This window comes from Musa acuminata, chromosome BXJ3-5 (assembly GCF_036884655.1).
Source record: "Musa acuminata AAA Group cultivar baxijiao chromosome BXJ3-5, Cavendish_Baxijiao_AAA, whole genome shotgun sequence".
NCBI classification, from domain to species: domain Eukaryota; kingdom Viridiplantae; phylum Streptophyta; class Magnoliopsida; order Zingiberales; family Musaceae; genus Musa; species Musa acuminata.
The window spans coordinates 7617963-7634093 of record NC_088353.1 but is presented as its reverse complement, the minus strand read 5'-3'; the positions used below and the strand labels follow the sequence as shown (position 1 = coordinate 7634093).

The following is a 16131-nucleotide window of genomic DNA, read 5'->3' as shown; positions in this document are numbered from 1 at the left end:
TATTTGTTTCGTGGAATTCAGGAGCTGAAACAACTTACTCTGTTTCTTTTCCTTGTTGATCATCTGAATTGGTTTTCAAGTCATGTCTGGCTTGAGATTAATCCCATCTTCAGGTGATGTTCAAAGTCTGCAACCTAAACACAAAAACAAAATATACACTAAATAGAGTTAAATACTTTTCCTACCCTCATGGACTTTTCGGGTTCAATGTTTCCTTCCCGTCTATCGTGTTTCGTTTGTCTGACGGACCACATGATTTTTTTGTCCAGGAAAAATACCACTCGTTCGGAGAGAAAATGTGGCTGCGGAATCAGCTAATAATGTACGAAAACGTTTGAAGGGCGAGACCGCAAAAAACTGATTCAATATGCGTAGAGTGATTGATGGCGGTGAAACTTAACACCAAAGCCACACAACTCGTTATTTAAGTACAAAAAGATTTATGGTAGGGTATGGTACCGACAGACGTAGTCGGATATGACATGGTATGGCATCGTGTGATTGGTATGACATGGTATAGCATTTATAGGATAATATGCACACGATGAATTATTACAGTATGGCACGTTACGATATGTAACGTTTCTTTGTGTACTAGCATTATTATAGAAGAAGAGAATACCGAGGAATGCTCATACACGAGCTGAACTGATTTCACCCATCGGCATCGGCAAACATAGCAAGCACTACGAGAACAAAAATTCTAGCAATCGAAATAAAGGAACAGCAAGGGAAAGACCATGCCAACAGGTAACCACCACTATCAGCCATCACAATGGAACACATCAGTATTCTCAAGCAATCATACGGTTTGCTATAATATATAACACACACACACACATACACACTTCCTGCCACAAGTTTCAGCGGCGGGAACATTATGAAGCAAGTATGCTTGCGGGGTTAGGTAGGTATGATGGTGATGACAAACTGGAAGTTTTTTTAAGTTACACAAATGAACACATACCATTCGGCATGAGACGGTCTATTTACAGATAGAGAATAATCTTCTGTTATGTGAGAGGAAGGAAGAGTCTCTAGGAGATATATCTGATGCAAGCCTGTGATTCCGTTAAGAAGGCAAGGCAACCGAGACTCGACTGTTATGTACAAGGTTGGAGCCTCTGATAATGATCACTGTGCCTGCGACTTTGCACCTATGTATGATCAGCAACTGTTTGTCTATCGATCTTAGTTTAGGATAAGGTTTCACTACTCTCTTTTCTTTGTTTTACAGAGTCCTGTAATTTAGCTCCACTCTTAGAAAGTAGCAAGTTTTTCATCTCCTTGTAGCTTTGGAGCTCCTCCAACGCATCACATGCTTTCCTCGACATCACAGAACTGCTAATGCTAGCTTCTCCATTTGGTTCCAAAGACTGCATCGAGCAACTCTGATCTTGGCGCAGTGGTGCTGCGGTTTTCAACATGTGGACGAGAATGCCAACAGCTGCCTCTTGTGATTTATGAGAACCAGAATTTTCTGATGCTTCCTTACCATCAAGACTCCTGTCAGTGAAAAGAAAATGAACTTTTATAAAAACTGGATTATCAGCAAGTAGAAATATTGCACACAAAGCCATAGGGCAAAGGTCAGCATATGAGATAATAGCAAGGATCAAACATGAACGGAAGTAATGGCAAGGATCAAATGTACAACCACCTGAAGATTCTTGCCTAACGCATAAAGAACACATAGATCTTGGATCAGTTTTCTGCTAAATCTACAAGACATAAGATGCAAGAAGATGACAGGCCGTCTATCCATCCACTCAAGGCAAATGTAATATTGTCATTGATTATGAATTGCCACCAAGTTCTCCAATGCTAGGTCAAATTTAATTACTCAAGTTTCAATAAATGTAAAAAATAATTAACAAGTTAATGCACGAAAAATATCTCTCTATTGAAATTATAATACAGACATGCCATAGCCAGTAGATACAAACATGCGGATTCATCAGCCTGTGCGACAACTCTATTCTACAAAGTGGCTGGTTAAATTATGAAAAGTATCCCAACTTGTAGTGACTTTGGCGCACTGCATTCGGTAGGTCCTTGTTTGTGTACCTTCCCCTCCCAGTCCTCGAGTTATATATAGCCAAGGTTTTTAAACACCATGTGTCTTGCCTCTCCTATTCATTTCCATGATGTCAAATGGGTGATTCAAGGTATCTGTGATTTCTGGGTCTCTTAATCGGGTTCAAGAAACTATATGCAGCACTTTAGTTCAAATGATCTAATGGATATTTGCAACATTCCTACATGATTCATCGTACAGTTTCCTCATCTGCCCTGGACCTGCATTCAATAATCTAATGGATATTTGCACATTCCCATATGATTATTTGCACAGTTCAGCTATGTGTTCCGTTTATCTACTAATTTGGCATCTGGCAACAACTAATCATCCTCAGATATATATAAGCACACAAGTATGCTCGTGTCAAAATGCACAAAGTACTGCAGAGGTGGAGAGACAGCATTACATAATACTAAAAAAAATTTCTTCACTAAAGTTCCAGACTTGATTTTGCTCTCATTAAACAAGCTCAAAGCTTTCCAATTTGCACAGTATGTTACACACCCAAGTAAAATTTCTAACTCCATGTCAACTTCTTTTCATGTTATGCAGAAAGAACTCAAGCTCCAAGGCAGGTTTCAGAAGGTAGGGATCATATTGTAAGTTGTAACTATCAAGAAACAGTTCACTGTCTCACAGACATTGGTTTAAACACAGAACCTAACCCACCGAATGAATATTCACATAATTATCAACTTCTGGATGGAAGAGGGAATATAGTGAAATTCCATAAGAAGACGTTAATAGTATGGGACAAAAATCATATGGCAGAAAAAGCAAAGGTAACAACTTAGAAGCCATCTACAATCCCACATAACCCAGCCAGAAGGGATGCCTCTCCCCTTCTGAGTTTGATCCCCCGTTGATGCAACTGCACATCAACAAATTGGTAGCCTAAATAAGGTCACACTGAACCATTAATAATAGCATATTTTTGTTCACTAACTTCAGTTTTTATTGTGTACAAAATAGATTAATTATCAGTAAAGAATCATTAACATTTGATTAAAAAATATGTTGCTAATTTTGCATATTATTTCTTCTGCATATCTAACTATAATCAGCAGAAGTTGCGCAGAAGGAAAAGGAAGTCAACTACAACACTTGTTGTGCCTCATATCACAAAATTGGACTGAGGATTCCACAGTGTTAAATCTAAAACGTTGAGCAGAAGTTTATCAGTGGTTCAACTGACCAAATCAATTGCTCTTTTAACAAATAGGCCAAAACAGCTAATAAGAACTTCTACATAAATATATAACTCTAAAGTCAACCAATTTCAAAAATTCATAGCGTTATAGGCATTGTATGAGAAGGTACCATCGTAGAAATATCTAGTTCAAAATCTTCTTGAATCATTAAGGAAGCAAAATTGGAAAGAACCTAGTAAACGGATACAACACTCTTGCCTCCCATAAAAGCTCAGAACAGCTGATACTAAAACTAAACATCAGATGACTCTAGTTCTATATATTCTATCGGTCTTGTGTTAGATTGAGTTTTTTAGATAACCAAAACTACTAGCCCTCTGATACAGCAGAACAACTTTTTTTCTCCCTTTTAATAATTTCATGATGATGCAGTATCCCTGAAACATCCCAATCAATCTATAGAGTACATTTTCACCAGTTTATATTTGCTATGGGCATCAAATCAAAAGATAAGGAAAAGTTAGTCTATTAGGATGCAATAGTCAATAAAATGACTCATAATCTGTCTACTTCAGATAGGCTAAATCACCATAACAAACAAATCAGAAACAACAATAGAGATGTACCTTGTTTGAGAATCTGATGTGTCAACATCGTCAAAAGCAAACGGATAAGAGAAATCTTCATCATCAAGATCATCCTGAATTGACTGTCGGCTTGAACTTGAAAAACCATACCCAGGTGAACCACCAGAAGACAAAGCAGAGAACCTTCCAGAATCATCCCGACCATCCTTGATTACCTAAAAGGAGACAAACAAATTTAAAATAAATAAATATTTAAACTTAACAAACTATCTAACTCAAGTAATTCTAGGCTGAGTACATTCAATCAAATTTACGAGGGTACAAAATATTACAGACCAGAATCTTCAAGGAGTAACAATTACAAGCCCATTTATAATAAGGTAGTCAACAAATTTGGGGTAATGCTCAAGTCACAATAGGAAAATTTGGCTATCAAAGACAAAAGATGCATCTTTTGTTAGGGATGTTCTAAATGTTAGTCTGCTAAATTGTTAGAGGAAGTTGGGTCGATAGCCTATGATTCTACTGAGATAATAGATATTTTATATAAAACTATCACTTTACTGCTCTCAGTTTATGCACAATAGACATGTATCATTGTATCCATGCAATTTCCTGGGGTATTTTGAATCTTTCTCTAGCAATTTCATATAGAGCTTAAAATATTGCACTAAAATGATGGTTTCAGGTAGAACCTTTTGCTGACAAAAGCATTGCCACTACAACTAATCCTGCCCAATGGTATATCTGCTGCTGAAATAAATTCATATCTAGATCACATAGCTTTCATCAAGAAATCTGAGAGAATCTGTGTATAACTTGATGAGCTTGATAAAGACATACTAAAGCATAGTACAATTTTCTGTGCAATTGTGCACCGTTGTACCGAAAGTTTTAGTAAAAGATGTGATATAAAATAACAGATACCTAGGACTTGTTAAAAGCTATAAGATAAAAGTATGATTCTAGTGTAAAGACATGGCTTCCACGAATTAAAATATGCATACAGACACAAATATTGAGATTCAAGATGTATTTGCCTTTAGCTCTATAAGTTCCTCGTCGATGACACAATGGAACCCCACAATCTCAGCCCCCAGTCATCCTATCATTTAATCCTCAAAGAGAATACTGCCATCAAACAACAACATCATGTGATCCGCCAGCTAGATACTAAAAAATTATGGTCAAGATCTTATGCTCGTAGAAGGAATCAATGAGGTAAATTATGTTCAAATCAATCTTTCTTATGTTCCTCTGTTCGTTGTATTTTGGCCTTTGCCCAAAGTTGATGGTTTTGGCTAAAAAGGAGAAGAGGAATTGAGTCATTGTGTGCCAGCATATGGTATACATATTTGCAATATAATGTAAACATTAGGCCCATGGTAGAAGTGGTTTAATCTGGTAAATGCCATACATTACAATGATAAAACTGAATCTCAGTAACATGATTTATTGTAGCATATAATGTGGTGAAAGTCAAATTAGAACATGATATTAAATGGTGCCTCCAATGTAAAATTCATTTCTAAAAATTGTTTTGGGTACCTTGGACCAGCACAAGTATCTCACAACTCTCTTCAACTTTAGAAGTTACAAGAACACTTTGAGAAGTATTATTGATTGACTAGGAAAGCGCTGCTTAAGTATGATCTTATATCCTTCAGACGGCAATCAGTCAGTGATCTCTCGGTCAAGGCTCAATAAAATTGCCAGTTCTGATAACATACAATTTCCTAAAGAATAGGTGGAAACTTTTGTAGAAATGTTAGACTTAGATTGAATGAAATTGATCGTTCTAATTAGAAACTAGAAAGGTAGCAGTAGCACCTATTCCTGGAATAGGTAGTGATCTCTCAGTAAATGCCCAATAAATTTGCCAGTCCTGGTAACATACAATTTCCTCAAGGGGTAGAAGGCTCAAGAAACATTAGACTCGGAACGAAAGAAATTGATTGTTCTAAAAAGCTAATTAGAAGCTAGGAAGGAGCAGCAGCACCCATTCTTGGAATAGGTTGTGATCTCTCAGTCAATGCCCAATAAATTAGAAACCAGAAAGGTAGGTAGCAGTAGCACCTATTCCTGGAATAGGTAGTGATCTCTCAGTCAATTCCCAATAAATTTGCCAGTCCTGATAACATACAATTTCCTCAAGAAGGCGTAGAAGGCTCAAGAAATGTTAGACTTGGAACGAAAGAAATTGATTGTTCTAAAAAGCTAATTAGAGGCTAGGAAGGAGCGGTAGCACCTATTCCTGGAATAGCGCCAGCTAACTCCACCATTACATACATCATAATAGCCAATTCCAAGATTTAGGGTCAAGGATAGGAACACCCTAGTATTTAGACCAACTTAGGAGTCCCCTTGCGCTGTAATATCAACATCAATCAAACCTATTGACCTTAGAGTATGAATAATTGTCAACGGACATCAATTGCTTCAGAAATTCTATGAAGTCTGAATTTCTAACCCATTTCCATGCAATTCAACAAAGCAAAACTATAATTATTTTCCTAAATTGAACTTGAACAAACACTGCTCCAAGTTTTACCATTCTGAATGAGAAAGAAATAATAGAAGGGAGTGCCTTTTCTTCTTGGTTTTATTGTTTGACAATTTATAGCATCTAAATAATAGAAAATCGAGAGAACCCTCCATTAGTGGTCGCTAAAATTTCAAGCATCTTTCTGTGCATAATCTAAAGAGAGAGATTCAGCAACTTCAGGTAATAAACTTCCATTAAATTTGAAAAACACGTCATAGAAACAATGTAAAAGATTTGAAGGTAGCATGTACCTTATAAGCAGCATGCATATGCAAGTTTGAGTGGATATCTCCTAGACTAAACCCGTCAGGTTTTCTGAAGGATATACTCTTAGAAGGAGACTCCCGAAAAGAGAGATCCGTCCTTGTGCTCCTTGGAGATGGAGGAGGGAAAAGGCTCTTGAATGGATCTGAGAAGTTGGGACTGCGGTGCATCTGGTTGTTCTCTGTCGCTGGCAATGGTATGCTCACTGGTGATGTCTCCGAATGCAGTCTAGACAGCTGGGAATTACCAACACGTGTTGGAGGAGAAGGGGAGAGCGACGTCGAGCACGGTGGGGAGAGCTTAAACTCGCCAAAACCTGAACTTCCCTTCCTCTCCATCGATGACCGCTGGTTTGGCACCAGATGCCCATAATGCCCAGGCAGTAGTTCAGAATCCGGAGGCCCAGGAGCCGAGCTCAGAGGATGGTGCACCATCGACGCACTGTTCCAGCTATGCGGGCGGTCGAATGATGGAGCCGCCACCGTCCGGATGCCTCTCGGCGGGTACTGATACACGATCGGGTGGGACATCCGATCGGGCAGGGAAGAAGGGAAAGGTCTCATGGGATCGGCAGCCGGGCTACCGACGTAATCCGTGATGATCAGCGGCGGTGTCGGCAAGGAGACCTCTAGATTGAAGTTGGTGAGGCTCGGCCGGTACTGCACCGACACGACGAGGTGGCCTAACATGGTTTCCACCGGCGCGAAGCTGTATTGTTTCAACTCCGCCTCTTGCGCCCTGGAGAAGGGCGCCGCAAAGGATAAGACCTTGTGGCAGAGGTCATAGTTGTAAGGTTGACTGGAGGAGCACAGCAGGCGGAAGATCCGGTGCACCGGGAGGAGCCGGAGCAGCGTATAGATGGATCTGAGCAGAATTGTGCACTTCTTATAGGTCCTGCGGAGGAACGAGCCATCGTGGGGGTGGTGCGGGGACGCGGCGGACCAGGGGGCCGGGGGGACGCACCGAGCGGTCCAGCGCTCGACGATGACATCGGAGCAGCCGCGCCGGGTGAGGAGGATGTCGAAGACCAAGGGGTCCACGACGGCGCCATGGTGATCGGCGGGAGAGGAGTGGTCATCGAGGGCGAGGTGGAACCACCGGTCGTTTTTGGGGGAGGCGGGGCCGGCGGCGGCGTTGTGGAGGCGGGGGACGCGGGAGGAGACGACGGCGTGGAGGGTTTTGTGGAGGAACCTGGTGATGATCTTCCGATCGGATTCGGACGGCGACGCCATGAAGAGGGAAGGGCGACGGCGTTTCAGGCCAAGATTAGGTCATCCGGGAGGGGGCCGGCGGTCAAGATTCGGTCATCGGGTAACGGCGCAGCCGCGGGGCAGCGCCAGGAGGACCGCATAATTATAGCAATACTAGTAACAGGAGGAGGAGAAGAAGAAGAGAGAAGGAGATGAGGATGATGGAGTAATGGGAATCGGGTGGAAGCGTCGTGTACGTGATTTATACATGTGCGTATAATATGTTGGAAACCATATTAATTTAGCTGAATACAAAGGAACAGAGAAGAGAGGAGGGGAAGACTGATTTGGAGTCTAATCTATCGTTTGATTGGCCCCCAAATTTGATTGGCAATGCATGGAATGATTGATTGGTGTGTGAGTCGTGTTATCGGGTCGGATTCAAGCAGACGGTTTCCAACTCGAATCCGATTATCTATAAGACCGGATAATGAAATTTGTCCCCTTAATTAGTGTGCGGATTTAATGTCATTTGATCCCAATTTACTGTTCGATATCCAAAATTCTTTGGCATTATTATCCATAAACCAAACCCCAATGTCAAGAAAGTGGTATAATCTTCTTCCGCTGGTCCTCTATTTTTGTATGTTAGGCTCGATGATCTACTATCGATACAACGAGTACATTTAAATTATATATATATATATATATATATATATATTGGACACTTATTTACTATGCTAATCCTTTATTTCTTAATCAAATAACCCCTTTTTCATTGAGGTTAAAAGTCATTCTCATATCAAAGAAATAATTGAATAATATCTAAATTATCTTCACGGACAGAATAAGAATAAGTTTCCATTAGCAAAAGGGCCACTCTAAGAGTAGTAGTAAGAATCTATCAAAATTCATGCCAAAGATTAGACATAGCAACTGAGCCACAATTCTTAGTGAACAAAATACCTTGGTTGATGGTTGTTATTTCTTATCAGATTACCAAATAAATACTGTCATTACCAAAAACATGTCGTAATAAATATAAATTATAATTACCATACAAAATAAAATTATAAACATTATGTGGATCAAGAGAAGATCTCATTTTGAAAAATGTGGGTTTTAAAGATTGTGGAACATCAAAAAGTCAACTATCCAACAAAAAAAATATGTTAATGGGAGCACTAGAGGCTATGATATGAGTAAATCCACTAGCATGGTTGCTCATAGCATGAAGAAATAATCACCGACTCCTAACCTTTCTTTTTTTTATTATTATTATTAGGAATGTTGCAAAGAGAAACAAAAAGCATACTTAGCTACAACCATATTAGTTCATAAACTCCCACTTTTAATGGGACATGAATGCATTCTTTTAGCATGTAGAGCACATTTAGTAGACTAAATTTCAGCATTCCCTTTGTGAGTAAATGGGGGAAGCTCTGTTGATTATGAGCTTATTGAATGTTTGTTTCATAAGTAATCAAATCATAGCACCAAAGTGCTTAAGTGGAAAATGCCTCTCCTTGATTGATATTTTTTAAAGATTTTCTAACATTAATTTTTTGATTGGTCAAGTTGGAAGATGTCAATAAGATGTTTATGAGTAAAATTTTATATTTATTTTAAATGATTTGTTTTTTTATTATTATTACAAGCATCATATCATTAAACAAAATACACAAATGAGGATATACAAATAGGGTGATATTGGATCTCATACCCTTATGGCCCTTGAAATATCTAGATTGACATGAATATTAGATAAAAGCTGAGGAGGAGAATAATGTGTGTGATTAGAGGAATTGTTCTTCCCATTAGCTAGCTGATCAACCGAGAAAGCTACACGAGGTTTCGAGTTTGGTGCGTCGATGGGTTGAAGAAAGACGATCACCGACATGCACGCTTTACAGTCACAATTAATGGCTACTATCTTTCCATGGGAGAGTGGCGATGTGGGTGACTGAGATGTGGAACCGGCCTCACAAGGTGTCTTCTCCTTCTCTTTCTTTAGTCTGCTTTTGGCTGGCTATATCAAGAACCAGAGTTGGTTTGATGGGGGAGCATGCGGAAACCTTTTCCCACCATCCAAAGGCCCAAAAGAGTTGACTTGCAGTAAAAGATCACAAAAAGTTGATGCCTTCCTCCATCCTTCATGAATTCCTCGCTGCGTACCCACTGACCTTCCCCCTGCCTGGAAAAGTAAGTGCCTGTGTGGTTTGATGCTGCAGGAGAGAAGAGATGATGATGATGATGATGATGCTGTTTATGATTCATTTCAGAGTTGGTTTCCGTGCTAAACGCCGATTACATTAAACAGCATATAAAACTCCTTCTAATTGATGGAGCACTCGGTCGTGATACATAAAAGCTACTGCATGCCCGATCTCGATCTGTGCATGTGTGGCCATCTCACGGTTCCGGCGGCGGCGGCGGACGGCACTCGGTCCGGCAGGTGGGGCAGGAGGAGCGGCCGACGAACCACGTCTCGACGCACTGCGCGTGGAACCCGTGGTTGCAGGCCGGCAGAACGTGGACGCGGTCGCCCTCCACCAGCTCCGCAAGGCAGATGGCGCACTCCGGCGCGCCCGCCACCGCAGTCGCCCTCACGGAGAACACCACGGGCCCCGGGAGGAGCTGCTGCGGTGCGGCCGTTGCCGTCCCGGGCTTGTCCGCTTGGGCCGCAGACCGGGGGAGGCAGCGGCGGCGCAGGAGGCGGAAGGCGGCGTGGAGGGCAAAGGAGAGCGCCGCGGCGCACACGAGCACGACGAGGATGCTAGCCATGTTGGCGTCGAAGTCCTTGGCGCCAGAGTACGGCCCCCAATTGTTAGGCGGCGGAGGTGGTGGGGGGAGAGGAGGAGGAGAAAGAGTGGTGGCGGTGCGATTCTGCACCGGAGAAGACATGGTGAATTGGAGAGAGACGAGCAGGTAATTGGTTTGGTGGGGACAACTATATATAGGATGAGGACACGCATCGTGTCGAGCACTGCGACACATGACAATGCATCAAGTGCATGTCAAAACGTACATCCGTTCCCACGCATCGGGATGTGCGTCGTCTACGTCTCTGTTGGTGAGATCCGTGAAGGAAGCTGCCTTGTTCAGAAAGGGCCACAAAAGTTCTCCGAGATGTAACTCCGCTCTCTGTTTTGTTGCGGAAAGAAAAGAGAGATGGCAGCATCAATGGACTGTGCTCTCTCTCTGCACATGGAGGATGATCATCTCCGGCTTCTCGTTTTAGGAAGGCTTGCGTTGGTGCGTGCGTTCGTGCGCTGTTGCTCTCTTCAGTGCCGATGGAAGCTTCTTCCATTTCTATTCGTGGTGGTCCTCTGCAGTTGCCTTCGGTCTCCACTTTTAACTCGGAGCAGTGCACCACAGCCCACGGGATTAATTCATAGCAGTGCAGGATTAATTCTAGATTATGTTTGGTGATTATTCAGAAATGGATGGACCATATTATGTTTGGAATCTTATTTTATCATCTATCTGTTTGATATGAAATTCAGAACTGACCTAGCACTTGGGCAGAATGAAATGGTTCGAACAAGAAAGAACTATCCGTGGATGGAGTCGACAACTCATCGTAGCATGAAGTAATATCGATCTTCATTCATAAGTCCATGAATTTATACTTCTCAATATTGTTCTTCCTGATATATCACGTTAGATGATGCTCTCGTTAGAAATATCGATCTTGGGCTGAGTAAAAAAAATTACTAGTAAGAAAAATACTTGATAATAATATTTATAAATTGATTAAAAGATAAGACATGAGAGATACATAGTTGACTCTTATTATGAACAAAATAAAAATTAAAAGTTATATGTTTCATTTGAGAGTGAAATATTATATATATATATATATATATATATATATGATCTAACAAATGATTTCTATAGCAATCATTTAATCCAACAAAATTCAATAATTATAAAAACAATGACCCAATATTCAACATTCATAACAGATCTCGTGAGCATTTTTCTTGAAACTCTAAGAGATTAAATTGTAACAAAATAAAATATAGCATAAATACTTATAAATGTTCTGTCATCCTTATTACCTACTCAATTGATATATAAAAAAAAAATAAAGTAATAATGAAAGTCTTTTTGAAGAAATAAGTTATAATCAATAATGCCCTTTAAATACCCCAGAATAGCTCGATAGCTATCAAGTAGACTTATGTATAAATTAAGATAACTTATTTATTATATTATATAATGTTTGAACGAGTGAATATCGAATACTATAGACTACCAACAACTCGATGATACTCAATAGTGTTATTAGAATTAGCTCCATCAAATGAGGTAAGTGGAATACTTATAGATATTAGCATAGTGATAATATTGATCGTACGTATTTTGGTATGATTAAAAAGGTCATGAATATACTTATATTGAAAAAGAAATAGACCATCTTCAAGAAAATTCTTGTTTCCAAGCCACAGATCTATAGGTTGATCTGATTCGATTTGGGTATCGTGGTTTGAATTAGATTATCTCAAGTCAAGTCTGGTAGCAATCGATCAAGTCAAACCTTATTGAATTTATGAATGAATATAACCTAAGTGTAATACAAGTGTAAAGTCAATCGAAACTTCTTCACTATTAGCACATGATTCTAGGTTATTTAGTATCATTTTTTAACTTCTTATGATTTTAGGATGAATAAATTTTTATATAGGGTATTTTTGGGTTGAATTGGTGATAAGTATAACTTATTAATTTTTTTATCAATCTATCCAAATTTCTTCCAAACTACTACAAGAAAATAATAATATGTTTAGTATAATTTTTTTTATCTTTATATAAATTTAAAATAATTAATTTTTAAAGTAAAATATTTTTGGGTTGAAGTTATAATCAAGTGCAACTCAAGTATAATCTTTTGAATTTTCATTAAATATATTTAAAGTTCTCTAGAACTACTAGAGTGAGATATTAATATGTTTAGTATCGTTTTTCTTCTATTTTTGTATGAATTTATGATGATTAATGTTTTAAATAAGATATTTATGTGCTGAAACTATGATCGAGTATAACTCGAGTATAGTTCGAGTTAATTTTCATCAAGCTAATCTAAATTTTTTTAGACTTATTAGCATATTATTATAAGATATTTTGCATCATTTTTCAAGCATAGATCCACGGGGCTGGTTTAGTCCGGTCTAAGCATCATGGTTCGGGTTAGATCAAGTCAAATCGGATCGGATTGAGTCAAACTTTCAATTTGATCACAATGGATTGAGTCAAACTTTGATGAATTTATGAATGAGTGTAATATGAGTGTAACTAGAGTATAATCAAAGCATTTTCATCAAACCGATTCAAACTTTTCCAGAACTACTAACACATGATTCTAAGAGATTTAGTATTTTTTTTATGATTTTAGGGTGAATAAATTTTTAAATAGGATATTTTTCAATTGAATCGGTGATCACGTGTAACTTGTTAATTTTTTTTTTTTATCAAATCTATCTAATTTTTTCTAAAATTACTAGGGTGAAATGATAGTATGTTCAATATTATTTTTTATTTTTTATGAATTTAGGATGATTAATTTTTGAAATATGATATTTTTGGGTAGAATTTATGATCGAGTATAACTTGAGTATAACTTGGCTAAAATATTTCAACAGAATCTAATTAGTTATATTATAGATTTTATTCAATTATAAAGAACCATGAAAATCTAATGTAATCATATCAAATATTTAAGTTAAGAATTGATTTTCTTTCCTTACTTGTTATTATAATTTAAGGAAATCTTAATCTACTTCCTTGTTTGTTGATATGAATTAAGGAAATAACTAGTAAATATTCCAAATATGATGATATCATATTTGTTAGTATATTAAATGAAAATAATTTATATTAAATAAATATGAAAATTAAAATTTATTTTCCTTAATAGAGGCTCACCTCCTCCTATTTAAAGGGGAGGGATCTCTCTCCTTCGTTCCTCACCTAGTCGAGCCTGGCAGAAGGAGGAACGAGAAGTTACACCTGTTGACAAGAGAACGAGGAGTTACACCCTATTGACAAGAGGTAGGTTTCCCTATCTTTCTTAAAAGCTTTAGCTTTTATTTTGATTCTTTAAATGTTGAAAGTTTTATAGTTTGAAAATTGTGTATCAATTCTTTAAATGTCAAATTTTTTTGTATTAAAGTAATCAGTTAAAGTTTTCAAATTATTCTTTGACCCATGATTAAGGTTTTTATTGTAGAATTAAATATGTTAAAAATGTATATGTTTTATATGATATATTTTATGTATTACAGTTTATCTTTAATCTTATCTGGATTAAAATCTTGTTAGACTAAAATATATTATCAAAAATCTCTTTTTTTGATATTCTTTGATCTGAAATTTACAATATATTATTCTGAATGATTTAAAATATGATTAGAATATGTTGAAATTTTATGTGTTGAAAACATGATTTTTATTTGAATTTAGAAAGCTATTTCCTTGTATTAAAACGTATCTCCTAGTCCCTCTTTTAATATCTTATGATTTCTAGTCAAATTGAGAAGGTGATTTCTTTGTATTAAAGCTTTTCTCCTCATCTATCTTTTAATGCATTATTATGTTTTTATTTATGTTGTTAATAGGTATATGCTATGATTAGTCCATGGGCCAAGGCTGGGCCAGTTTTATGTAATGCATGCTCAATCATGTATAATGCACATGACCAGTGGACTGGCTCAATCTAACCCAATATTATTGTTAAACTTGAGCCCAAATATTGATTGAATTAAACTAGACTTGATTAGTCTATATCAATTCAGGGTGATTCCGAATTGATTGACTTATTCAAGTTAGTTTAACCTAAATTGAACTTAATCTAGTCTAAATTATACTAGTCTAGGGTGGTTCCAGACCAGTTAAATAAAGATTAGAGATCAGTTCAGTTAGGCTCTAGTAAATCGAGTTCAATTGAATCGATTAAACTAGAGTTCAAGTCAATCGAGGGCTAATTTATATTATTTGATATTGATGATATTTGAAAGAGATGTTTTAAATATGTTATTTCATCCCGAAATGGACATGACCAGTGTGAGATTATATTATTTTCCTGCCGAGAGCAGGTAGGGCGATTCCCTTCGAGGATTAGCGGGCCGTCAAATGTGACGGCTGGATGGTTCCTCCATCCGCTGTTGGGAGGAACGTGTCCCCACTTTGGCGGGTGTGGGACACCACTCCATCCGTTGTTGGGAGAACACAAACTCATCCCGTAGGATAAAGCCTCTCCATCCGCTGTTGGGGGAGTGCTCCTTCGGGTATTTGATATACGCCAATGGGATGATTGATTGAATTTTGATCATGTATTCATCTTGATTTGACTTTTGGGGTTCCTACTCAGTGTCACTGAATTTTCTTTGTTTTTTATTTTCAGAGCAGCCTCTCTCTAGTACTAAATCAGATTCCAGTGGAGAGCGGACCTTCCTCTACCGCTAGGTAGAGCCACTTGGATGACTCTTGAAGTCAAACATCACTATGTTTACTTTTCTATTTGTAATTTGATGAATAAATGAATTGTAAAAAATGGTTATAGATGATGAATAAAGTGATGTTTATCTATTTGGCCTGTGTGGAAAGATATATATATATATATATATATATATATATAATCCAGGATGTGACAACTAAATACAGGTAAAGAAAGCGTGCTCTAATTACGGAGGAGACTAAGATAATACTGATGCAGTGCAAGTATCACAGAGAAAAAAATAATAATAATAAATTAAATATTGACAACTAAATTGGATCGACGAATACCTGTTTGTATCTACTTATGTAATTGAAATTTGATTCCTTGCATATGCACGTCTGTGTATAATTGAATGTACACACTTACATGTGTACGTATAAATGTGTTCCATTATATAGCTTTATACGCATGTCGTTGTCGTATGAGCTTGTTTTGACTAATTGAAATAAGAAATATGGGTTTGAGTGACATTCAATGACTAAGTTTGAGCCATACATAGAATTTATTTTTTATGTTTGAAATATTAATTTTATTTTATAAAATAATAAAATATTCATATTTCATGTGTTATAAAATCTACTGTGGTTAATTATTAATTTAATATTATGCAAACGTAAGTTATGATTTAGTGTCTTTTTAATTTTTAGTTTTTACTAGACATACATTTATTGAGTTATTTGAGTACGATGTATCGTATATTTAAAGTATAAATTTTATTTTATTTGACACGTCCTACGATGAATTTTATTTTATATGACTTGTGTTATGAGATATAGTCAAATAATTAATTATTTAATTTTATTTCTTGTATCA

General features: G+C 37.5%; 2 protein-coding genes across 2 annotated transcripts; both read right to left on the bottom strand.

Moving 5' to 3' along the window:
• Positions 1-1045: 1045 nt before the first annotated feature.
• Positions 1046-7994, bottom strand: LOC135638938 (autophagy-related protein 13a-like). Its single transcript, XM_065152544.1, has 3 exons — positions 6615-7994; positions 3858-4033; positions 1046-1506 (listed from the first exon to the last, which is right to left on the bottom strand). The coding sequence occupies exons 1-3, from the start codon at positions 7857-7859 to the stop codon at positions 1197-1199; spliced, it is 1731 nt and encodes a 576-aa protein (XP_065008616.1). The 5' UTR covers positions 7860-7994; the 3' UTR covers positions 1046-1196.
• Positions 7995-10065: 2071 nt separating this feature from the next.
• On the bottom strand, positions 10066-10763 carry LOC135638511 (RING-H2 finger protein ATL74-like). Its single transcript, XM_065151642.1, has one exon. The coding sequence runs from the start codon at positions 10719-10721 to the stop codon at positions 10230-10232; it is 492 nt and encodes a 163-aa protein (XP_065007714.1). The 5' UTR covers positions 10722-10763; the 3' UTR covers positions 10066-10229.
• Between the last annotated feature and the right edge of the window lie 5368 nt (positions 10764-16131).